This window comes from Pteropus medius, unplaced genomic scaffold (genome assembly GCF_902729225.1).
Source record: "Pteropus medius unplaced genomic scaffold, Ma_sr-lr_union100, whole genome shotgun sequence".
NCBI classification, from domain to species: domain Eukaryota; kingdom Metazoa; phylum Chordata; class Mammalia; order Chiroptera; family Pteropodidae; genus Pteropus; species Pteropus medius.
The window spans coordinates 150,871-176,758 of record NW_024341881.1 but is presented as its reverse complement, the minus strand read 5'-3'; the positions used below and the strand labels follow the sequence as shown (position 1 = coordinate 176,758).

Sequence of the window (25,888 nt, the reverse complement as noted above, 5' to 3'; positions counted from 1 at the left end):
TTCTAAAATTAGATAGCACAACTTTGCGAATATACTAAAACCCACCAAATTGTACATTTTAAAAGGGTGAATTTTATGGGATGTAAATTATATATCAATCCAAAAACCAAAAGCAATATTAAAGGTCATTTTAATTTGAAGGAAAAAAAAAGGTTTACAAGAATCTGCTGGGGAGGAGATATAGAACAATGTAAGAACAGAGATCCTAAAGCCACATGACCTGGGTTCAAGTTTCAAATCCCTGCTTACTAGCTGTGTGATCTGGAGCAAATTATTTAAACTCTCTGTGACTCGGTTTCTTTATCTATGTGTAAAGAGCTTAGAGCAGTGCCTAACGCATGGCAAGTGCTACATAAATGTTTGTCCCTTTAACTATATGCCATTAAATCTACCGGGCCACGGTGGGAAGCAAAAACCAGGATCAAGGAAACTGCTGAATGTAAATGTTGGTTAAGGAGGAGAAGAACAGGGTGGAGTCCAAAGCAGATTGCTATATTTGGTTTACTGTTTGAACTCTGCTCCATCTGACTCACACAACGAATGGGTTTAGTGGAAAAGGAGGGAGAAATAACATGGACTGAGGATACAATACCTAAATTTAACCTTTTTTTCTCTGGTAAAAAGGTCCTAAAATAATTTAGGGGAGACACAGAGGACGAAACCAGAGCAACGGATCATGAATAGTACTTTATATATTTTTGTTGTTCATAAATAAATATTAGGCAGGGTTTACTTCTGGAATTTCAACACTAAACTCATGATCTTTGTTCTCTTGTCTTTATTGAAGTCTCTGTTGCCTCTTTATTTAAAAAAGTAAGATGAAATAAAATTTTGAAGTTCATGTCATTGTCACATTTTTATTCCTAGGGCAAATCAAGAGCCCAAGATGGTGGCCTGTATTTGTTATTTTTTATTATTTATGAATATATATATATATATACACACATATATACATTAGCAATGTTCACATCCCTTTACTTTAAACTGCTTTCTGCATCTTTGTAGAGGTACGCATACACTTCTTGATTTTTCTGTAGATCTTGCTCTTTCTGTTGACAGCTAATAGAGATTCTACTAGAAGGACTAGATTACATATCCATTTTGAGGGATAGATATAAGATATTAAATTTCTTACTTAACAGGATAGAGAAACGCTGTTGTCTACCTTTCCTTTGGTTTTACACTTCTGACTTCTATGTAAATATATTTTATATGTTCATCACACTTGTGGTTTCTTGGACATTTTCCATTGGATGTCAATAAATAATTACAATACCATATATTTTTACTCTTTATATATTTCACAATCCTTTACATAACAACCCTCTGACAAAGAGATGTTGATTGACTTGCTTAAGGTCACATGCAGGATGCTACTGACCCAAAACTATAAATAAATTTTATGATTCCTTTGCCTGTACATTTCTCCTAGAACTTTCTATTGGGAAATAATCTAGGTGGGGAAAATATGGCAAATTCCAGGGCAGGAGGCAGCTGAAACCAAAGTGAAGATTATTGCCAGGGCCTCATTACACTGCAGTTCACGCTGGTACAAAAATAGCATTATTTATTTGATCTCAGATTCTTCTTCAAAGTGCATTTCACCTCTCTTTAGATGCATTAACCTTTGTTTCCCTAAAAATCATTAGTAGTGATATATGAGAGGAGAAAAAGTATGGTCAATAAATGATGGGACAATGAGTAGAGCTGGTTTAAAATTCTCTGAAATACCAAAACCTTAGCAACAGTTTAACATATCCCCAAATCATCTACTATAGAAAAACTTCAACTGTGGGAAGCAATGATACTTCAGAAGAAATGGCAGTGGGCACAGGGAGGGGGAAACAGATCTACCTTGGATCTGAAATACTTTCATTTTAAAACTTTAAAGTCTTTTCATATATGTTTTATCTCATTTGTCTTGGAGTGTCTCTGGTTAGGTAGTACAGGATTATGATGATCCATTGTGTTATAGATTAGGAATTAAAAACCAGGCAAGTGACAAAAATTGCCCCAATGACATAGAAACAGAGAGAGACAGAGAGAGACAGAGATAGAGACAGACAGAGACAAACAGAGACAGACAGAGACAGAGAGACGGAGACACCAAAACGTGGTGGCCAATTTAGGACCTTATCTATTTATACATTAAATTAGAACCACATGAATTTCCTCTGTATTAATGAGAAAGGAAGGTAATAAGGGCTTAAGGCAGAGTTCCTAACCTTGGCTGCATATTGGAATTAACTGTGGGAGCATTAAACAATTCCCAGGACCAGGTTCCCATTCCCAGAGAGTCTGATTCTGACTTAATTGATGCATCTTGGGCATTGAGACTTTGAAAAAGCTCCTCAAGGAGAAGTACTCTGGTTTAAGTTTGAGGAGTTAGTATCTAGAAAAGAAGTCCCAAATCTGCTGCATCCATTTTTATTGTAAGTATGTGATATTTTAAATTAAAAAACTCTGAAACGGTTTATAAAAAAGAACAGGAAAGTTGAAAATTTAAGATTTGAAGAAAGCATATGCTTTGCAGAGGAAGGTGTGAAAATTATAGTAGAAGCCTAAGTAAGATTTACTGTAAGGGTACATTAAACTTAGATCTCAGGAAATAATTCTCTTATTCCCCAAATATGAATATTCTAATTATGGTATTATATTATGATATTGATGCTGCATAAGATGATGATCTTGTACAAAAAGAGAGGCCATTTGAAGATGTCATAATTTGATGAATAATAATAATAGTAATTGTTATGCGGATATTTTTATTTCTATAATTATAGGAATAATTAGTAATAGTTATTATTTACTATATGCTAGATATTGTCTAAGTATCATTTCTTACAATGACTCTTACAATGACTCTGAGTTAGATAATATTGTAAACCTAGTTTAACAGATGAGAAAACTGAGATTTAGGAGAGATTAAGTAATTTGCTCAGGAGCACACAGCTAATTAGTATCAGAGATGGGAATAGTGGATTTCAGAAATGGGCTGGGCTATGCTTTGAAACTTGTAATAAAAGTTGAAAGTGAGCTGAATCCTAGGAATATACCTTTTTGGCTTTATCTTGGAAGATATAAAAGACTTCAAGGAAAGAAGTAGCTGAAAACAGCATCTTTCTCATGCATATAAATCCAGAGCAGGGAATTAAAGGACAAAGGGAAATGGCTGAGATCGGGTCAGCTGTTCGGCTGCTGTGTGGCTGTGTCAAGATAAGCAGCCAGCTATAGAACTGCAAACATCTACTGAAGAAAAGACATGCCCATACACCTCACACACAGACATTCACACCTTCAGACACACACACTGATTCTGTACTTTTTGCTCATTGAATTTTTTTCCAACTATTCTCTCTTCATATTTAGCATGTCCCTTGGTACTTTCATTGTATTACATCTATGTCAGGAAAACTAAGCTGGAACCCTTGGTTGGGAAAGTAATTATGGTACATAAATGAATTCTTGCTAGAAGAGGAGCTTGTAACTATTACCAGTGAAGAACACTCTACTTTCTCATTAATTCTCACTGGAATCCTTTGAGGTAAGTGGGCATGCTTATCTCAGTTGTATAGATTATGAAACCAAGGCTTTACAAGACTGAGATAAATCCATCTGCATCTCTGACTCTGTTCCCTGTGTTCATTCTACTATACCACAGTTTGATGGAGATGATACATTAACTTTGTTTCTGGCAGTTCCAACTTGACTGTCTTCCAGGTAGGAAAGATAACACCTTTAGCAAGCAACAAGGAATACTGTGTTAAAATCCAGGTCTTCACCTTGACTTTTGACCAAGAGTTTCCTTTTTGAAGCCATAAATATTGATTTATGGTTTCTCTCTCATCTTTAATTCTGATCACTAGGTCTTTGGGAAGATTTTTTTTTTTTCCTGTCTGTATTTTATCACCCTCAGCTAATTTTCTTCTTTTGATGTGTTTGTTTTCAAATTGTTCTGCCTACCAGCCTTTCTTCCTTTCCATTTTCTCTTTATAAAATAATTAAGACAATCCAGTCATGCTTGATTGGTATAGTTATGTGACTACCTCCTAACCTGGGAGCCAGGTGAAGAAGGGCGGGAGGAAGAGAGAGACTGATACATATTGGTAGTCTGTAATAGGTCTGGCACTATGCTAGGTATTTTACATAAATTATTCCATATGACTTTCAACAGTCTTGGAAGGTAGATATCATTGTTTCCACTTTGCAGATGGAAAAACAGAGGCTCAGAAAGTTAGAATAACAGCCATGATGTGTGATAGAACTGAGATTTAAAGAAAAGCTCAACTCCAAAGCTCCTTCCCTTCCTACTACCCCTTAGGAAATTGTTGGCAGGGCAGAGACAGCAACGAAAACTTGTGAGATACTAGGGCTGCCATGGTCTGGGTAGGAAGATGAGAGTCAAAGCAAGCCTTCAGAATTTGAGAGAGACAAGGCAGAATAACTGGTTGAGGGGACTTGGCAGGCGGCCTGCCCCTTTTCTGGTGTGATTCATTTCCTGCTGCTCTCTATAGTTCTTCACTGTCCTCAGGAAAGAAATAGGTGTCCTGGTCCCTAAACTAGGAAAAGGAGGAATGGCAAGGTCAGGTGATACGCCTCCAGATACTTGACGGACTAACCACCACCAAACTAGAACTAAAACTTCAGAGCTCTGACTCTGTTACAGCACCAGGTCAGGGCCGATTCCGCTTCCTCCAGGTCCCAGGCCGCCCAACTCCGTCCGAAGCATGCTCACCCACTCCTCAGGTGGGAATCTGCTGTTTGCTCATGACTGTGCAGAACGAGGTGGTTAAATGTTCTCAGAAGTGTCTTTTTCACCTTGCCAGGCATTTGTTTTTATTTATCTGGGATTACATTTTATGTTTAGAATCTTTATAGTAACACACCCTGTATGACATAGTCCTGAGGTAAACAGCAGCTGAGTTGATTTCCTGATTGTGAAAGCAGCTGCCCATTCGTCCCTCTGCCTGCCGGGGTTTGGTACTCATTCATCAGAGAATGAGAACTCTGTGTGTGTGTGTGTGTGTGTGTGGGTGGGTGGGTGTGGGTGTGGGTGTGCGCCATACACGTGTGCCTACATGTATGTTCCTGAAACCCTTTGCAGACAGTCTTCCTTCTATCCTCCTCAGCAGGAGTCCTCCTCTCTGCCCCAGGGCAGTGCTCTAGAATAGGCTGGAGGAGAGGCCGGCAAACAGAATCGATCTCCTCATTTATGGGGGGAAATGCCAAAAGATTTTTAATGTACCAGAAGTCCTCCCTTAGAAGGAAAAGCCCAGCAGGATGAGTTGCAAAGAAGGAAACTGGTTTTCGGTAATATAATGTGACTGACAACAGTAGGAACAAGGTGTTTAAAAGAAGTCTGAAGAGCAGCAAGTGCAGACGTCTTCCGGAGTGTCAATCAGGTAGGAGAAAGAAGACATGAACAGAGCAGAGGCAAATTTGTGTTGAGTGCGGGATGTCCTTTGTGTATTCTTGGCTTTTCCCTCGTCTCGATAGTCCTTATTCTGAGCTGGGGAAATTGTTATTGATTAGTAATCCCAGGAAGAGAAAATAATCAAAGGGAGAATATCTAATTTAAGATATATTATTTCTAAGTCAGACAGAGAAAGAAGAATACCACATGATTTCATTTATATGTGGAATCTAAAAAACAAGAGAAATGAAGAAACAAAACAGAAACAAACTTACAGAGAACATTTGTCAGATGGGAAGGAGAGTGGCAAGGATGGGTAAAAAAGGAGAAGGAATTAAGATGTACAATCGCTAGTTATAAAAACAGTCATGGAGATGTAAAGTACAGCGTAGGGAACATAATCAATAACACTGCAATAACTGTGTATGGTGTCAGATGGGTACTAGGCTTATCAGGGTGATCACTTTGTAAGTTATAGAAACGTCTAATCTATGTCGTATACCTGAAGCTAATATAATATTGTACATCAACTGTAATTGAAAAATAAAAAAATAAAGAAAAGCAGTTATCGACCTTTTGGGAGATCACATCTCATTTGAGAATCTCATGAAAGCTAAAGAACATCTGCTTTAGTATATGTGCTGCTGAACCAAGCATGAGAACATCTGCTTTAAAAATATAAAAATATGAATCAAAATATACTTTTGGGCTGAAGGTTAAAGTTCGGTAAAGGCTTTTTTATTTTTGATGACGAAAATAAATAACCCAACAAATAAAATTAACTAAAAAAAGATATATTATTTCTGGGGTTTTGAGGTTCCCATATAGTACAATGATGCAGAATTATGGAATCAGGAGCATAGGAAATAGAATAATAATTATAATGAAAATAAAATGTCTTGAATTTGTATAACACCTCAAAGGAAATAAAATGTGTTCATCTATGTGATCATATTCAAAATCTGATGCTGCTTGTAGTGTTCGTGAGCATGCAGTTCCTATCTACATACATATTATGGGGCCTGTTAGTCTTGCAACCACTTAGCTCTTTTACAGAGCTAACTTTTCCCGAGGAGCCAAAATACAAATCAGTCTTCCTCATCTCTATTGATACACAATAGAGATGTATATTATCATCTGTGTTTCAAGCATTCTTGCAGACAGGTAAAAATAAGAAACAAGAAAAGCTGATAATGCTCAATTTTATGGTCAAAAGATCTTTATTTAAACAGTGTCAGGACTCCAGCCACCATGGCAGAGCCTCTTTTCTAAAATATGAATAGCTATTCAAAGTGCATTTCAGGCCCTGGGTCTCTAGTCTCTAGGAAGCTGGGAGAGGGTGAAGATCAGAACAATCACAATCCCTCCACGTCTGAGAAGGACAGGAGGACAAGGAATTTCTTTTGGGTAATCTCCCTTTTTGCCTCATTCACACTAGGATGTATCACCAAACATAAAATAAATGATCTATACAAGTCTGATTCTCCACATTTAAAGAAGGTCGTCACTTCTTCAGCATGCCCTTCCACTCACTCTTTGTCTTTTCACAAGTTTGCTTCAGTAGAAAGGTGGAGCCTGTGGTGCTGCGTGACGCAGCATGGCCACCTTAATTGTCAGGCCAGTGCTCTGTTCTCTGGGAGTTGTGACCCTTTCCTGACCCTCAGGAAAGATTATTAGTCCTGGAAACTAGGACTTTCTTTCAAAAAGCAGAAGATAGAAATAAGATTGGGATCAAATGCAAGAAAATGAACAAATAAAATGATGCAAGATTTCATAATCTTGCGAGTACTGGAAAAAATTCTAATTTGACCCTTATTTCCAAAATATATTTTGAAGACAGACATTTAGACATTATCTGTCCCTCTATAAGAACATAGAGGACACACTTAGAGGCAGATTCTACTCAGCTCTTCTTTCTAATTTATGATATATTTGTTGGTGGAATTTGGTTTCAGCATTATGGTTTTTATGATTCTTTTGGATCATTTGGATTCTGACATAAATCTTTCTTGACACTGTTGGTCCTGTCCATTTGAGTGACAAGTAAATGCATGCAGTAAAGTATTTTAAGGAACATTGGGTTTGAAATTAAAAGGCTGGGGTATAGAATTTTGCTCTTTGCTCTGCCATTTACTTGCTGTTTTGTTTTGTTTTGTTTTGTTTCTTTTAACCTTGGCTAATTCAGTGTCCTCCTAGTATAATACTTGGCACATAGTAGTTGTTCAGTATATGTTTATTGGGTCTGAAAACAGGAATGACAGCTTGTTTTTCAGAATGTTGGAGATAGTAATTCTGGAATCCTCTAGATCTGAGTGGTTCTCTATTTACTTCCAACCTAACATGTTCATTCCATTAAGAGAGTTTTTTTGTTTATTTATTTGTTTTGTTTTGCTAAATAGCTCAAAGGTAAGGATAAAAAGGGGCGGAGAAGAGAAAACTGAGCAGGAAGGCAAACTCTGTCTGGGAGCTGCTACCTGCATATATTTTATACTCCTCACTTTGTCTTTGTGTCCTCTGCCCCATAGCTATTAGTAATTATGTTAACCCAGTGTGGCATTAATCTAGGATGGTGGGTCACTTGTCTGTATAAAAAGAATATGGTTGGCAGGTCCACTTGTGATGCAGGCAGTAACATTGGGGGTGAGGCTGGTGTAATAGATTTAATCACATCTTATGGGAATGAGACCAGATGTTATACAGAGGTCAATGAAGGGATTTCTCACAACATATAGGTAGACAGTGCACAGGAGAATGAATCTAATTTTTAGTTTTATTTGTAGATGTATTTTGATAAGAAGAGTTTCTTCTGAACACTCATGGGTAAATTGTTGATTATGTCTGGGCGACTATTTTGTGCTAACTGAACAGAAATAACTAGTGAGAGTTGTTGCAGACAGAACTGTCTTTATTATAAAACAGATGCAGAGATGCAGTGTGGCATTATGCTTGCGAGCATTCTGAGGATGTGTAAGAGTTTGTAGAGTTAATATTAATATTTAGTTCAATTCTATATATAATCATTAACTTTTATGGTCTACAAATTCTACTCTTGCAAAGATTTTGGGGGGGGACTTTACTTCCCATTTCACTCTCATTCTCTTCCTCGTATCTCCTTCTTCATTGTGCTATTCTTCCCTCTAGATTCTTAATTCAAGAAGGGAGCTAACCTTAATATGCTAACAGAAAGTCAAAAAAAAACTGAGAAGAGAAAATATAAGGAATTACAATCACAAGTGAGGCAATAATATTGTTTTATTAGAACATTAGAACCCTGCCTAAAGAGATTTGGCACTGTAGATATTGTATAAACTGCAGGCAAGCTATGTACGTATTGTCCAACTGTCAAATATAGTTATCAGAATAAACAATTTCACAACTTCACTGTATTCTTGATTCCAATGCTCTGAATTTAGTAAAGCATCGCACTAAAGTGAGAACTTGAAATCTACCAATGATTTATTCATTGTCTCTATTACCATTGTATAAAAACAAAATTAAAAGTTTTCTTTTGAAAAAAGTGATACACAGCAAAGAAAATTAAACCTGCTTAAGAATTATAAGGAAGGTAGATCTTTTCCACATAACTCATGGACCACAGCTGCTCAGACAGGTGCTGTGAACATGGACTTGAGCACTGGAGCAGAAGTCTTAGGTAGAAGGGAAGTCTTTAAAAATACTTTGAAAAACAATGGCATGACAAGATAAGGCATGTGGGATAATGTTTTATATACTTAAGGATTTTGCAATCCAGTTAAGAGAAAAGCAGTGCCAACGTACATTTTTTTTTTTTTAACACAGTGAGAAAACTCTAGATGTAATTGAAGGGGACAGTATATTGGTCATATTGCATAGAAATGTTGCTCAGGAACATTCTCCAGATGGTCAGATGAGTTAGAATCTAACCCATAGGAAGGGTCGTCCTAGAAGGTTTTGGCATTTAGGCATGTCTTTTCTCAGCTTGACACAGAATAGGGAGGAAAAATCATGTGGTTATTGAATGTTCTTTGCAGGGAGAAAAAAAATGTACATAGGAGTATTATTGTTATAAGCGAATATGAGTATCTTCTGATAGAAGTGCTTTGGTGGGCTCTGTGAGGTAAGGTTTCCTGTATGGGCTTTCATGGATATGTGGATATGCCTGGTGTTTATATCTTAAAATTTCTAATTATTTGGTATATCCCATATACCTCTAGCCAAACTGCAATCATTGGAAAGAGCTTATTGTACAAACAGCTGCAAAGCAATTTATTGAGTGGGACTCACCACACCATACCTTTGTTTTCTTGCTCCAGCATCCCATTTCATTTCATCCAGCATCCTTAACCTATCTATGCACAAGTAAAATGCTTTTCAGGAAATGCAATTAAAACTCATATTGTATCCAAAGGTGGATGCTCTGTAATGAGTGTGATATCCAGGTGCAGGGTATTAAAAACATGGATATGAGTCATTGGGTGTACGTACGCCTATAGTTGAGAGTGGCCCACCATGAACAGCTCTTTGTGGGGATACACGTACACACAGGGCTTTAACTGACTTCCTTCAAAGTGTCATTACTGGGTATGTGGCTTGGTTTCTGGGCAGAGCTCACAAGTGTGAGCTGGCTGCTCACTTGACCTTTCTTCCACTCGTACTATGGTAAGAGAGATCATGCTCACAGAAGTATTCCTCAGAGAGTCAAACTAATTAAACTGGCTGTTCCTTGAATGAAAATAATTACATATGATAATGCACTGAAAAGGAAGTAAGAGGAAAGGAAAATAAGAATGAGAATGGCAGTGAGAAATTTTCAAATAGCTTTGAATTCCCCTGGCTGAGCCAATGTTTATTTTTAAGACCTTCTCCTTCACTCCACTCTCTCAAGGTTCTGTGTTTCTTGCCCTATCATTAGTTTTTTTCCTTTCATATGGTCTTGTGGAATTGTAAAAACTTTCTCGACTACCTTTCACCTTGTCTTTTTGGCTTACAAACTAAATGAGATTCTGCTGTCTTATTTTTCACTGACTTCATAGATACCTTGCTATGTACAAACCCAGAGGTAACAATTTCCCTATCCTCTCTGCAATTTTTCTCCTTCTGGCTACTCCTCTGTTTACTTGGGCTTCAGTCGACCAATCACACATCTCTCTTCTGAGTTGTAAGAAAGTTATTTAACTCTCATCTACCCATACAAGTTCATGGAGCTCCAGGGACAGTGAAAAGGCGGCCTGGCTGGAGTTTGGAAACTTCTTTACATATGTTTCAGACTCTGCCTCAATAAGTAGCATTGTGGTTATTGATATTGATAATAAAACACAACATGTAATAGAAGACAGCATAACATGGCTAGTGTAACACATGTACAATATTGTATATCACGTAAGTTACAATTCTGATTTTTAAAAATTTTACATTGTTATCAAATCACTACAAAGTAGATCACATATTTAGGATTACTTGGACAGTGGAAAATCACCATATTTTGTTTCAGATCAATCAGAATTAAAGTAGGCTTTTCTGACCATACAGCCCCAGGAGACTCTTCTTAACAAAGGGCAAAATAAAGTTTCTAGATGGATGGAAGAGTGGTAATCATCAGTTCTCTTCAAAAAGAAAGACCTAGATTTTTGGAGGTGTCATTTCAAATATATAATGATTATATAGAATTAAAAGTGATTCACATAAAGAATCTCTGGCCAGATTAAATAAGAAACGAGTAACTATAGTCTGCTTGGAGGAGAACTGGGAACTGGATACATGGAAAAGAATGGGTTGAGAGAAAGATTTTTATGATATATCATGTCACATTTTTACTTTTGAACCATATGAATGAATTTCCTTTTTGTTTAAAAGAGAGAGAGAGGAAGAGAAGATGGCTTGGTACTGACACTCCTTTTATATACTGGTAAGAATACTGCATCTATCTATATATGAAGGGCAAAAGAAAATCCTTGGAGCTCTCAGAGCTGCAGAATTAAATGCTTTTTATTGATAAATGCTGCTGTTCATTGGTTTTGAGGCCGCAGTGAGAGAATGTTTCAGAGAAAGAAAGCAAATGCATAATTCATCTCTCTTGGAATCTGTCAACTATTTACTCATTATCTTTGTTAGCTTTGCATAAAAGTTAAATTAAATGTTTTGTTTAAAAAAATAAATGATACATGGCAAAAGAAAATTAGACCTGGTTAAGGACTACAGAGGAGGTAGATCTTTCCTACATTACTCATGGACCACAATTGCTCAGACAGTGAACATGTGCTTGAGCACCAGAGCAGGAATCTTGAGTGGAAGGGAGCCTTTAAAAATACTTTGAGAAACAATGGCATGAAAGGATAAGACAAGATCAGGCCTGTACTTGCTGTATAAAAGAAGAAAATGCCAGAAAAAGTAAAGTTCTCCCAGCCTGAACATCAGGTAGATGGACAGAGATAAATGTGTAGCTCAGAGTTCCAGGTAGCCATGTACTTAACACCTAGTGATGTGTAGATGTGTTTAAAGTTCTCTGTGTGCTCCATTTTATTTTATTTTTCAGAATAACTCAATCCTTTGGAATTATTCTCAGCTGTGCTCTGTGCATTGTCTATGGCTCAAGCTTAGACGTGGACAGCTTTGGGGCAATGGGAGATGAAAAAGACATGACACAGCAATGCAGTCTCAATGACAAGTTGTGTAGTAAGTACAGACACCACAGATGTCTATCTTCTGATTTAAGGATAATGGAGACTAGGATCTGGATAGATTCTAGGAGGAGAATGATTTGATTTGATTTTTAGTAGAAATAAAGACAGTGTTGATAAAGAAATGGGCACTAGAGGCCATTGTCTTTGAAGGGTGGCAAGTGCCAGTCAGATCTAGATGCTGCATTCTTCATCTCAATTGAAAAAATGAGAAAAGAGTCACAGAGCACACTTGGGCTAAGAAACAGGGACACTAGCATTTCTGATTAGAAAGTTGCTCCCAGTAAAGATTTCATCGAATGGAAGTAGAACAGAAGAAGAAAGAGATGATCATTTTAGCATGATGAGCTGAGGACTGGTGGGTAGGGGAAGTTGTGTGGACATCAATTTCTTCTATTCCTGTTTAATTTCCTACTCAGTTATCCAGGAGCAGCAGTATGAAATCATCATCATTCCAACCCTTCTGGTTGCTGTCTTCCTCATCCTTCTTGGAGTCATCCTGTGGCTTTTTATCAAAGGAAAACGATCTCAACAACAGTCTTCTGGACTCCAAGGTAAAGCTCAAACTGGGGGGCTGGACATAGGCTCAAGGAAGATGGAGACTGCATAAAAATAAAACCCAAGTCTCAATGGGCCCAGGTATAGAGAGATCTAGGTCCTTACAGTGGAAGAAGGGGCATGGGTCCCCTACTGTGCAGTTGAGAGGGGGGTGAGATCTTTCCTAGAAAGTCATGAGTAGAAACTCAATATACGTTTGTTAGTTGAAACAAGAATAGGCAAGAGAGGCTCATGTAACCTGTTTATCAAATCTTTGACTACGTGAATGTCTAAGGATCTAGGAGGAAGACCTAGTTGGTAAAACACAAGGCTTCATTACCAGCTTTGAAAGGTGACATTTTACTCTATAATACATTCCAGCCCTATTCTGTGCCCTTGGAATATATGATGAAAAGGAGTAGCTTTCATAATAGTCTTGGAAGTGTTAGGTAGGAGATGATTACATGCTGCTTTGGAGTACTACTGAACATATAATGAAAGAGAATCAGCTCATACATGAAATTAAATGGAAAAAAATAAGAAAAAAAATCTGACAGTAGTATGAAACTTTATAGTGGCTGATCCCTAATCCCTCCTAAATTTTATCCCAATCTTTTTAAAATTCACTCTTACAGATAAACATCTCAAAGAAGTTGTCTAACTCACTCTCACTACTTCTACTTGTCACATTCTCTTTCGAATATATTAAAATAAGGCTTTTATCCTCACCACTCCACCCAAAGCACTCTTTCTAAGATCACCAATAACCACTATGTTGAATCTTCATCTTACTAACCCGTCAAAAGCACTTGAAACAATTTTGTATTTTTTCCTTCTTGAGACATTTTTTCCTTTAAATCTCTAGTCACTTCCTTTAAATTTCTAGTCACTTAAAATGATCTCATTTTAAGTCTATGGACTCAAATGCTTTCTCCATTTTGATTATGGTTCCCTTTAACTCCAGATTCTTATATTAAACTACTTACTTTGCAGTTGAGATCACATATACATCTTATATATAATATATGTAAAACGAAGGTCCTGAAATTCTTTCACAAATATCTTCTACCAATAGTCTTCCCTATCTTAGTAAATGGCAAGCTAGTGTGTTCTATGTGTTCAGTCTAAAATATTAGAGATATCCTTGACTCTTCTCTCGGTCACACTCCATATCCAACCAATTAGTAAATCCTGTTTCCTCTATCTTCAAAATAAACTCATGCCACTTCACCTTTCATAGATCATTGTAATGTACTCCTACTTGGTTTCCTTGCTCTGCCCCTATTCCTTTATGGTCTATTCTTTTCTTTTCTTTTCTTTTTTTTTTAAGTGTAAGTCAGTCCTGTGTATTCTTTGCTTGAAACTCCCCAGTAGCTTCCCATCTTAGAATGAAAAAAGACAAAATTCTTTCAATTGCCTTACATGATCTGGGCACTCTCTGGTCATAACTCTCCAATTACCTCACTTGATTCCAGCAGCACTGAATCCATTTTATTCTTTCTCACATACGCCAAGTATGCTCCTTCCTCAATACCTTTGCACTTCTTGTTACCTTTTTCTATAATACTCTTCCTGATACCTGTATGGTTTGCTCACTAATTGCTTCCAGGTGTTTCTCAAATGTCATCAAAGGCTTTTCCTGGCCTTCAAACATAAAACAGCATCAATAATTCTCTTAATTACCTGCTATATTATTATCTTCTTCCTCTTTCCTACCACTGGAAAGTAATCTTTATAAGGAACTGGACTTTGCCCATTCCCAACACCTAGAACAGTGTTTGGCATGTAGGAGGTGATATTTATTAAATAAATGGATGAATTAATTAATGAATGGAGATTTAACAAGAAGAATAAATCTCTCTCTATTCCAGTGGAGAAAAATTGGCTAAGGAAGGGGGAAAACTTTTCAGTCAGAAAACTTTTCTGACTGAAACTAGGAAATATGGAATAGTTTGACTATAGAGACAACTTGAGGGAGGAAGAATAACCAGCCATAGCTGAGAGTTGAGTAGTTACCTATACCCCCTCTCTACCTTTGGGAGCCATTTGATTAACTTAAATGATAGTTTCCCCACTGGCAGTTACCACCACCTTTAGGTATCTGTGGTTTGAATATCCATTCAGGAACCTCCTTAATTGTCTCCATACTATATTCATACTGAACTGTGATCCTGAGAAAGACACAAATAAAATGCCATTACCACTTTTCAGAGATCCATCCTGAGTTGTCTTAGAAGTAATGGAATGCTTATATAAGGTTGGTATTGATGCTGGTTCATAGAGAAGCATCAGAAGGTATCTGTACAATGGCCGGAGAAAAAGTCATTACAGGAACTTCTTTGACAGTTTGTTCCAATCTCTGCTTTCCTGGGGTCAAGAGGGTTGGTAGGATAAAGCTGGTTGGTATCATCTCTTTGTTCTAGGCATTGCTCCTGTGCCCCCATCTGGGAGCCTAAACCGGGAAGCAGGAGAACATGGAAGAAGTGTGTTTGTGCCACTTACGGGAACATCAGTGGAAAGCCTTCTACAAACTTCCACACGTGCCCCAAACATGGCTAAGCTGCAGGTTCCCCGGGACCAACTCTCTGAACTTCTGGAGCAGATCTACAATGGTAGTTGTGGGGCCATCTATCGAACCAAGTTGTACACTGGAGACCCTCCTAAGTCCAAGAGTATTGTCCTCAAGGTTTTAAAAGGTAAAAGGAGAAGTGTTGGACTTCCCTTTCCCTTTTTGCTTCTCTACTGTGAACACCTAATAGTGTATGCTAACATGCTTTGCAGACATTAACATGTTAGTAGATAGTTGTGATTACAATTGTGTGCAAAATAAGAAGGGAATAAAAAATGAAAACGTGAGATAGAAATGTTATTCTTGGGGTCTTCTCTAGCTCAGTCTTGCCTATTGAATTGGTTCAAACTGATTTTTCCATATTGGATATTACTTGGATGAGGATTTTGAGGTTGTTTCTTCATTTTTCTTTACTATATATCTTTCCCTGATACTGCGTTTCTCTTTTTTTTTGCTGATACTCATGATATGGGCCAGTAATGGTGGGTGCATAAAACAGAGATAAGACAAGCAAGAATAGTAATCAAAAGGCCTAGACCATAATACTTTAATGTGAACAAAAGTCATACCCATTTAGGCAGATGAAAGCCTACTCAGTCCTAAGATCTAATTGGTTCCCTTCTTACTTACTTTTTCTCCATGCTCACTCCTCTTTAGAGAATTATCATCTGAGGTTGCTTCCTGCCTCATACCTCCCATTTTATCTGCCATGTTCTGACTGTTCACTGCCCATGGCTCTTCTGTTCTCCACAGAGCCAGCTGGGCTCCATGAAATCCAGGATTTCTTAGGGCGAATTCAATTCTATCAGTACCTGGGGAAACACCAGAACCTGGTACAGCTGGAAGGCTGCTGCACAGAAAGGCTGCCGCTCTATATGGTGTTGGAGGACATGGCCCAGGGGGACCTGCTCAGCTTTCTCTGGACCTGTCGCCGGGTGAGCGGTAGGGTAGAGATGTTAAGAAGGAAAGACTTGACCTGGCTGATTAGCTATTCACATGTCAATTAACCTGAAAAATGATAATTAGGAGACATTATAATAGCATAACAGAGTGACTTAGTATCACCATCCAATAGAACTTTTTATAATAATAACAATATTCTATATCTACTCTGTCCAGTATGGTGGCCACTAATCTCATGTAGCTATGGAGCACTCGAAATGTGGCTGACGTGACTGAGAAACTGAATTTTTAGTTTTATTTCATTTTAAATATTACACATTTAAATGTTCACAGGTATCTAATGGCTACCACATTGGGCACTACAGAATTAGAGTATATACTTTAAGCTCCACCTCCTACTAGCTATGTGACTTGGGTAAGTCACCTCTCTGAACTCAAGTTTTTAAAATCTGTAAAATAGGAGTAATAATAAATTATTATTAACATTAAAAGAAATTATGTGTGTAAAAACAGCAGTGATTAGTACATAGCAAGCACTCAAAATGGTAGTCATTATAACATTTACATAACAACATAACTATTGTTAGTATTGATCGTAATTTCGTTGTTAGTGGTGTTGAGTCTTCTATTCTGTAATATCACTTTAGTATGCCAGGGCTTACTTAAGGAGAAATTCAGCTTTTAAGGTTTTGTACCTCAAACTCATATTAAAAAAACAATTTCTGGACTAAAGTGCATATCTTTTTGTTTATAATTTCCCCGCTTCTCTCTATATTTCTCATTCTGAAGTGCTACATTTCCATAGTTAGTTCTTCACTTGCCAATGAACAAGTTCAATGTTAATCAATGTGCTGATTATTTTACTACTAAATGTGTATGAAAGAGGGACCCTGTTAATGTTTTCCTTCCAGTGATGCAAATAGGATAATGTGCAAGTTTTAGGCATTTTAAACTTTTTAAAGAGGTTATCTATCTGTAACTTGTTCTGTGCTCTAATCTCACTAGCTTCTTCCTATTTTTCAAAATTATTATGCTTCTCTGTTTTAGATCATCTTCACATGCTTTTCTCATTACACTAAACTTCTCCCTTCTCCCCTTTGTATAGTCAATGCTCACCCATTCTTTACATCTCATCAAAAGCTTTCCTTGCTCCTCCAACTGGATCAGCTCTTTTTTTTCTCCACCATCATAGACTCCCTTTTACATTTCTTTCTTGGCATTTATAGACATGTAATTGTATATTTATATATAGTTATTTGGTTATGATTCATGCATGTTTGCCATACTATAAACTCCAGAAGGCAGCAGACATGTTTATTTCACTCATTCTTATATTCCTAAGATAGAATCTGGCACATAGTAGGCATTTAATAAAGATGTATTGAGTTAATGTGCTTAATTAATTAGACACACACTACCTCAGGAAAACTGATGCTTTATCCAGTGAATAGTCTTATATATACCAGTAGGTAGTCTTACATATACTTGTTTTTCTTACTTGCTATTCTGTTCTTCCTTCATTCATTTACATTCTTTGTTATTTTTCCAGTCCAATAAATCTTTATATTTCTCTACATATCTGAAAATCTCTCATATCAGTCTCTCGTTGAATCTTACAGTTCTCATGTTTTTGTATCTTTTCCTTAGATTTGATATCTGCATTTAAGAATATCTCTGCCCATTTTTTTTCAAATCTGTTCACATCATTTTGATGTTTTTTCTCTGTCTCTTAGGATGTGATGACAATGGATAGCCTTCTCTATGATCTCTCAGAAAAACAAATATATCACATTGGAAAGCAGGTCCTCTTGGCTTTGGTAAGCTGGGCAAAATTACAACAGGTAGTAGGGATTTTTCTTGTTAGCCTGGTATTTGATGTCATATTTTCCATATTTATAATCTCAAATAGGGTATATATTATTTTAAAAATCAGATGGAAGTTAAGGGGCAGAAATTCAAGCATTGATGAATTATTTTCAGTTCTTTATGAAATCATTTAGATAATATACCTCAAGATTGGTAATTCTAGGCAGAAAGTAGTCACTTTAGAGTTTTTAGAGGAATAGGAAGGGTTTTAAAAGATTTCTTAGTCTTAAAGGTCAAAAACTAGGGCCAAGAGCTATATTTCCATTTGCTTGATACTCTTACTTCCTCACATATATTAATATTAATAGATGTAAAAGGGGCAAATAAGGGAGCAAGTTTGGAGAAGATATGGGACGATAAACAGAATAGTTAAAGGCTACAGAACCAAAAGGAATTATATAATCTCATGCCTGAAAAACAAGAAGCGCTAGTTCAGAACATGTTTGGTTGAAGACTTGCTTTGATACTGAATGTGATAGGGAATGCATATACTTTAAAAAGAATGAGAAACAGATAGAAGAAGTGGAATAAAAAGGGGCATTGGTGAGATCATTCCTTTATTTTAAACCAACTTAAACAAAAGAGGTAAGAGAAAGACCTCAGGGTTGAAACAAAAAAAATTTACCCTTACCAGAATTACTTAGGACATTTAGATGACTATTTCTATGAATTTTTTTAACTTAGATAATTGTGTTTAAAATAGCGTTTACTATAGAAAATCAGGGCTCTTTGAAGCTACTACTTTAAGTGTTCGATATGTCGTGCCAGCTGGAGGTGTGAAATATACCAGGGATCTAAACAGAATCAGAGAAAGCTTAGAAGAAAAGTAATGAGGTGAGAAAAGAACAATAGTTATAGTTGAAGTTCCCATGGGAGAGCCCATCACATAAATCAGTATTATCTACGGTGCTTGGAGGGCCTAACTGGTAGTTTCCTTGATAAAGTTAGAGTGTCAGGATACACCTTACCTTGTATTCTGAACCATAATTGCAGAGAGGCCCCACTGGGATCCACTGATCCCAGTGATGCATCCATCAGAGCCCTAGGTTACCAGTTATACGAAATGTCATACTACTCTTACTTTTCACAACCTCGAAGCCACCATATTCTTCAGTTCTTCTCATTAACAGTATAATTTCTTTGTTCTAAAACCTCACCAGAGAGGTTTTAAAAAACTGCTGGTCATTGTTTCTTTTATCATCAATGACTGGAAATTACCACCTTGATCTTTTATTTTTTCATATGGTTCTTGTTTAGTAATCAATCTCTAGCTCTTTGGTCACGTATAGCTTTTCAACTTCTCCATATGCCTTGAATAGCATGATGTTGGGGGAAATGACTCCAGCAAAACAATGTCATCAGGTTCAATGGTTCTCCAATGCCTCATTGGCTGTGCTAGAATCATTCTGATATTTCTTAAAAATATAGGTTACCAGGTTCTTCTTCCTAGATTTTGGTTAAGTAAACCAGGGGTGAAAATCTTATGTTTTTAAAAAGCTGTCAGGCAATTCTGATTTTCATCCTGGCTTGAGAATTGTTAGTAGAATTTGTAGTACTTCCAATGAATTAGAATACCTGTTTCTAGTTGCTACTCCTTAATAAAGGTGACTTTGTGTAATCATTTAGACTTATCTAAAAGATACTTCCCTAACTTACCTCATCTAGTTATTTTAGGGACAAAACTAGATGATATAAAACTCTGTATAAATTTATTATTACGACACTCAATTTTTCTATGTATGTATTACCTCGTTTGAGGGACTGGTGCTAAAAACTTGAAACCTACTCCATTTTCCAGTGTTTAGATGGGTCCAATCTGAGATGAAGGTGAAATCAGGCAGAGGTTAGAGCTTGACACACAGTGGATTATACTTTCCAAACCCAGTATTAATATCAGCCTGGTAATCCTAAACACAATGCAAAATGTGTGATTTATTGTCATGACTTGGAAGTGATATGTCCTTATTAATGAGACTTGTTTGGAATAGCAAATGTCCTTGTCTTTTTGAGGATTCTTAGGGCTGCTTCTCCTTGTGGGAGACCCAAGCTGTGACCCCAGACAGCTGATCTATCTTTGGTCTTATGTTGACAGGAATTTCTCCAGGATAAGCATCTGTTCCATGGGGATGTGGCAGCCAGGAATATTCTGATCCAAAGTGATCTTACCGCTAAGCTCTGTGGACTGGGCCTGGCTTATGAAGTTCACACCCAAGGGGCCATCTCCTCTACTCGCATCATACCTCTCAAGTGGCTTGCCCCAGAACGGCTTCTGCTGAGACCAGCTGGCATCAAAGGAGACATGTATGATTTGTTTCTGTAATTTGGATTTCTCCTTTTTTTGACCTAGGTGTCCTCTATTCCCTTACCATGACTGTGTCTGTTGTTAATTATGTCTAACAATGAAATCTCTACTTAGAAATCAGACAGACTCTCAAGCAGAAATGTGTATTATGTGACAGAGCTCGTATCTGGCATCTGGCTGCAATCGTTTTTAGTGCTTTTTGAAGCGTTTCTTCTGTATTAGATTAGCAGCCTTAATTAGGAAAGCGAAAAGAAAAATGAAAAGATTATTCATGCTGATATCCGAGGACTTCATTAGAGTCCTTTTTATCTGAAGGAGGTGGGTTCACTTAATCAAAAGTTCAGTTAAACCAGGAATTATTAAAATAATTGTACATGCCTTGAATAATTTAGTTTAACTTAAAACATATAAATGGATATTTGTTTATTGATCTTTTGGAGGAAGGCCAAGGCCTTTCTTTTTTTTTTTTAAATGAGGATGAACCTTTTAAGTGAAGTTATATTTGCTTCTTAGAATGATTCTCAGTGAGAAACTTGAAAATAATTACAAAGCAATTTGCAGACATTTATTGTTATTTTTCCCAATTTTTTACAGTTGTCTCACCCACACAATTTGACATCATCTTCTTTTTAGGAGTTTATTTTTGTAGAATATTTTCAAAGCATTCATGTAGCTAATACCTTTTGCACTTATATTTAATCAGCTTGCATGATATTTAATTGATTACGTAATTATGGTTACACATATGATTGGCATAAACAGGACTATAAAGAATCACAGTTGACTTTTGGTAACCATATAACTCAACTGATTGGAGAGGTACATAGATGTAACATAGAATATCTTACTAGCCATGAATGTCATGAGCAGCAGAGTAAATTTAGAGCGTTGATATATGGTGAGTCAAATAAGAGACTTCTACTCCTGCTTCACTGACATCTGCTTTCAACAGAGGTTAGCAAGTAATAAGCCTAACTGGGAAATAGTGCTCATTTAATGATGATATTATAGAATAGTGAAATATAAATCTCTTAAGACATATTGCTTAGGCAAATACCTATTCCAATTATGTATAAGGTTTATTTTGTTAATATTTTTCCTAGGTTTGGGACAATTAAATCTACTGAGGAAATAGTAGATAAATGATAAACCTCACTTGGCCTTGTGCTAAGAATAAAGCCTGGAATTTTAGCAGGAAGAAATGGAAAGGATGAAAAATATGCAGAGTACAATTTATCCATTAATAGTAAACATCTATTACTATGAAATATGGAAAAAAGGAGACATAATCCTGTCTCCAAAGTGATTAGACTCTCAAGGGATTGGACAAAAATGTTTTCCAATAGTTCTATTACTTGGTTTATTTTATCAGATACCCTCCGTTCCCCTTCATTACCTTTTTATAGTGTTCTTCTTGAGGGCCTCTGATATTTAAGTGAGCTCTCTTTAGGAAAGGCAGAAATGGAAATTAAGTAAATGACTTTGTTTCTTTTATAGCTGGTCCTTTGGGATCCTGCTTTATGAGATGGTGACTCTAGGTATGTACCTGAATGCAAGTATGTTTATTTGGGTCATGGATGACATATGCTATAAGAAGAGATTTTAGTACAATCTCTGAAATTTGAACTGGGCTGATATGAAATCCCTTTCCTCCTTTTGACTTTCTTTTGCTTTCTTTCTCTTTCTTATCCTCAACACTTCAGCAATTTCAAGGGATGTTTTAAAATCCAAAGGATAATTCTAAGAGTGACTTTGCATAGTAAACACAAAAATGTTGTCTTCAGATTTATTAATTGATTTGATCGAGTAACTGCAGCACTTTCCCACATTTGGGGAGTGGAGGGCAGGTGTTATTTTTCACTTTGCTTTATTTTGTTACTTTCCTAAAGACTCAACAGTCTCCTAAATTTCGGTTCCCCCTGCCCCAAAATACTCCTTTTCCAAAAAGTTCTCTAAGTAATCTATATCCTTACTTGATCACTGGGAAGCAACTATATTGTATCTGATATTTTTCCTATGGCTTATATTTATTTATCTTTGGTAGCCAATTAGCCCAGGTGGATGAAGAGCAGTGTTATAGTTCATATTCTAGAGGACCTAAAGTTCTCTTCCTTCTCTTATTCTTTCCATACCAACAGGGGCACCCCCATATCCTGAAGTTCCTCCTATCAGCATTCTACAGCATCTCCAAAGAAGGAAAATTATGAAGAGACCCAGTAGTTGCTCACACACCATGCAAGTAGCTCATTCCAAATATTTTTTGCTACCTATCAATCGTGCCCTTTTCAAAGTGGCTCAGATGAGCTGTCCTTGATGTGCTAATGTATATCCATAGACCAAATCTATGTAGTAAAACACATCTGCTCATTCATCATATTTGTGTGCATATATACATACATATACACATACACATTCACATACACATACACATACACATATACATCATATATATGTATGTGTGTGTGTGTGTATACACACACACAGTGTTGAGGAAACCATTGAGAACTGTATTAGGAATCTAAATTTGGTCAAATTTAGTTCCTCCAGAAGCTTCTAAGATAGATAGGAAGTAGACCAAATCCAATGCAAGTATAGTAACGTTTTATTTGTCTAAATGTCAGTCGCAGTAAGAGACTGCCAGCTTCAGTTCTAACATAGCTGCTATAAAATCCATTGCACTAGAGTGACTCACTGGCTCTTATTTAGTATTTAACTTTTAAAAGTTACTATCTGTTTTTCTATCTCTGAGCATATTAGAAGCCAACCAGAAGAAGAGGGGAGGGTAGGAAGAAATTAGAAAGACAGGAGAAGGAGGACTTAATATTGTCAGCAGAAAGGGGCAGCTGATGAACCAATGTAGATGCAAAAAATAGAAAAATTCAAAATTATGCACAGAATTTTACAACCAATAAAGTACAAAAATGGATAATTATATAACATAAGAAAAAGTTAAATTATTTATAAGAAAGCAGGAGAGAATATAATATATTAATACACATTTCCATTAAAATTGTAAATTTTATAAATTTTGTAAATTTTTCAGTATTGAAAGGGTAGATTTCCAGTACCTGGGTTTCCTTGTAATGAACATTTGCTATATCAAGCAGATTATAAATGCTAACTCTCACAACTATAAAACACACACACACACACACACACACACACACACACACACACACACACACACACACAAATATAGTGATACTGGCTGGTTATACCAGAATGAAATTGATGACAAATATTTCTTGCAAACTTTTTATGTGTAAAAGGCTCTCCTTAATATTAGAGAGAGACACTTAACTGATAAAGTACCTAATTTTGAAGAACTTAACATTGGAAGAGGCGATATATGAAATATCTACCTCTCCCCTCTTCCCCCACCACCTACCCTCCGGTAACCACCTGTCCATTGTCTATGTCCCTGAGTCTCTGTTTGTCCTGTTCATTTGTTTCTTTTAGGTTTATATCCCACATATAAGTGATCACATGTGATTTTCTACTTTGGGATTTGGATTTAAAGCAAACCTGTAGGAAACGATGACCACAGAGAGGATATTCAAGGAATTGGGCAGGGCATGAGTAAAGGCGGAGTTGGGTGTTTATAACCACACATAAGGCATAGCAAGACACTTGGCTCGAGGAGAGGGCTTTGGTTAGGCAAGTGGAGAAACTGGAGGGTAGGATGTTGACCATGCAGTAGGCAGTGGAAATCACTGTAGGTTCTTGAGCAGGGATGGACGTGATAAAAGTATTTGAAAACAGACAGCATGATACTATCTCTAAAGTGGATTGAAGAAAAGATAGATTAAAGTAGTTTTATCCAGTATAAGGTGATTTCCTGAAGAAGCTAAATTATAAAGGGGAGAATGACCTGGATTAATTGAAAGAAACACCTAATTACATTATCCAAAATTAGAATGAACCATATTATTTCATAACTTCTTATTTTCCTGGCTCTAATGTCAATTTTACTGGTAGATAAACTGTAGCCATGATATGGAATACTGCAAGTTAGTAACATGTAAAGATGAGAACACTTAACTTCTGAAAGAGCATTTGGCAATAGAATGGGGAAAGAAACAAATTGTTCTGTCACACTGATTGTAGTTTGAGAAATCTTCAGTCATTTCTATTATTAAAAGGGCCTTGGTGAGAAGATGATATTAAGAGACTAAGTATTAAGAGGATGAGATGAATATTAACCTCTGGGAAGAATATGAGACAGGACAATGAGATGTAGATTAAAAAATTGCAGGTTTTTTTTTTTGTTGTTGTTGTTGTTAAGGTTTGTTAGGACAGGAGACATATTCCTCATGCATTTGCCTTGTCAAGGATGTCAGTTTCTCTTGCTTCCCTTTCAGGTATAATATTATGAAGTCCTGCTGGCGCTGGAGTGAGGACAGCCGCCCCTCACTTAGAGAGCTACGCTCAGGCATAGAAACTGCTGCTCAAACTGCAAATGATAAAGCTGTGTTGCAAGTACCAGAGTTGGTGGTGCCTGAACTGTATGCAGCTGTGGCAGGCATCAGCGTGGAAAGCCTTTCCTACAGCTATAACATCCTTTGAAGATCCCAGGGCAAAAACATTTATGGACGATCATATACTCTTGGAACCAATTTTTCCAAGAACAGAGAATGGACTTTCTAGTGGGCCATAAAGAGAGAAATGGGACCTGGATCGTGGATCTTCCCTTGTACATTTCCCTAAATATGTGAAATGATGCTGGATGAGACTATACACACCATATACCCTTGAGGTTAAGAAATACCATTTCATTTCTGGGGTCTCCATCCTAAAGACTCAGGGTAGAAGTGATAGACAGTATCACTGCAGAGGAAGTTTTAGAAATCTGCAATGTACGCTGGGGCACGGTACAAATAAGCTGGACCCTTCTACCACAGGCTAGTTTCCTCCTGAAGTATGCTTTTATCCAGACTATTGTAAGGTCCAAGGAAATTAGAATCAAATGAGGGAGTAGAAGGCCAATAAAGGACTTGACAGGATAGAAAATTAAAGGTTCTATTTGCTCAAGGGTATAGACGTGGACCAAGGTCATCCTTCAAAGAGAAGATGGAGGAGGGATGCCAAGTTTCTCGGTCCTGGTCCCTTTGTGCAAGGTTGGAGGAGAACTGTCAGGGAAATTTTCTGAGTTTTCTCTGGGTATACGTAAGAGAAAGATGGTCTCCTTTTATCTAATTCTAAGATAGGTGAACCTTACTGGTATTACTTTTAACTAGAAGCCGGAGGGGTCATTTTATGATTAGGAACATTCACATGTATTGTTCACCAGGCTAGCTTCTGGGTCCCTGTAAGGCTAAGAAGACTGAGCTTAGAGAATCAGATAGGCCAATAATGAATATATTGTGTTTGTTTAATAAATAGGGAATGTGGAAACCAAGCAAGAATGCTTAGTAGGCCATAAGGTCTTTAACAAGGGCTAGAAAAGGATGTCATATGAAAAGGAAGGGTGGTAACTTCTGACTTTCAATCATTCATTGATGTACTGTGAAACTTTTTCATTAAATTAATATTTATTGAGTGAAAGTGGGTTTTTCTGGTATACGACTCCCAAAATCTTTACAATAAGGAGGATAAAAGTAAATAGATGCAAGTTAATGTCAATAGAAAAATTCAGTATTGAA

General features: G+C 36.8%; 1 protein-coding gene across 1 annotated transcript in view; it reads left to right on the top strand.

Moving 5' to 3' along the window:
* The window catches only part of STYK1 (serine/threonine/tyrosine kinase 1), a 31,375-nt gene extending 6,538 nt beyond the window's left edge, over window positions 1-24,837 (top strand). Inside the window, exons 2-10 of the mRNA XM_039853157.1 lie at window positions 11,925-12,064; window positions 12,489-12,623; window positions 15,030-15,302; window positions 15,929-16,110; window positions 17,812-17,895; window positions 20,037-20,245; window positions 21,744-21,784; window positions 22,385-22,481; window positions 24,608-24,837. Of these exons, the coding sequence (XP_039709091.1) occupies window positions 12,010-12,064; window positions 12,489-12,623; window positions 15,030-15,302; window positions 15,929-16,110; window positions 17,812-17,895; window positions 20,037-20,245; window positions 21,744-21,784; window positions 22,385-22,481; window positions 24,608-24,812 (1,281 nt within the window). The 5' untranslated portion in view covers window positions 11,925-12,009 and the 3' untranslated portion in view covers window positions 24,813-24,837. The remainder of the gene's footprint in view (window positions 1-11,924; window positions 12,065-12,488; window positions 12,624-15,029; window positions 15,303-15,928; window positions 16,111-17,811; window positions 17,896-20,036; window positions 20,246-21,743; window positions 21,785-22,384; window positions 22,482-24,607) is intronic.
* Window positions 24,838-25,888: the final 1,051 nt, after the last annotated feature.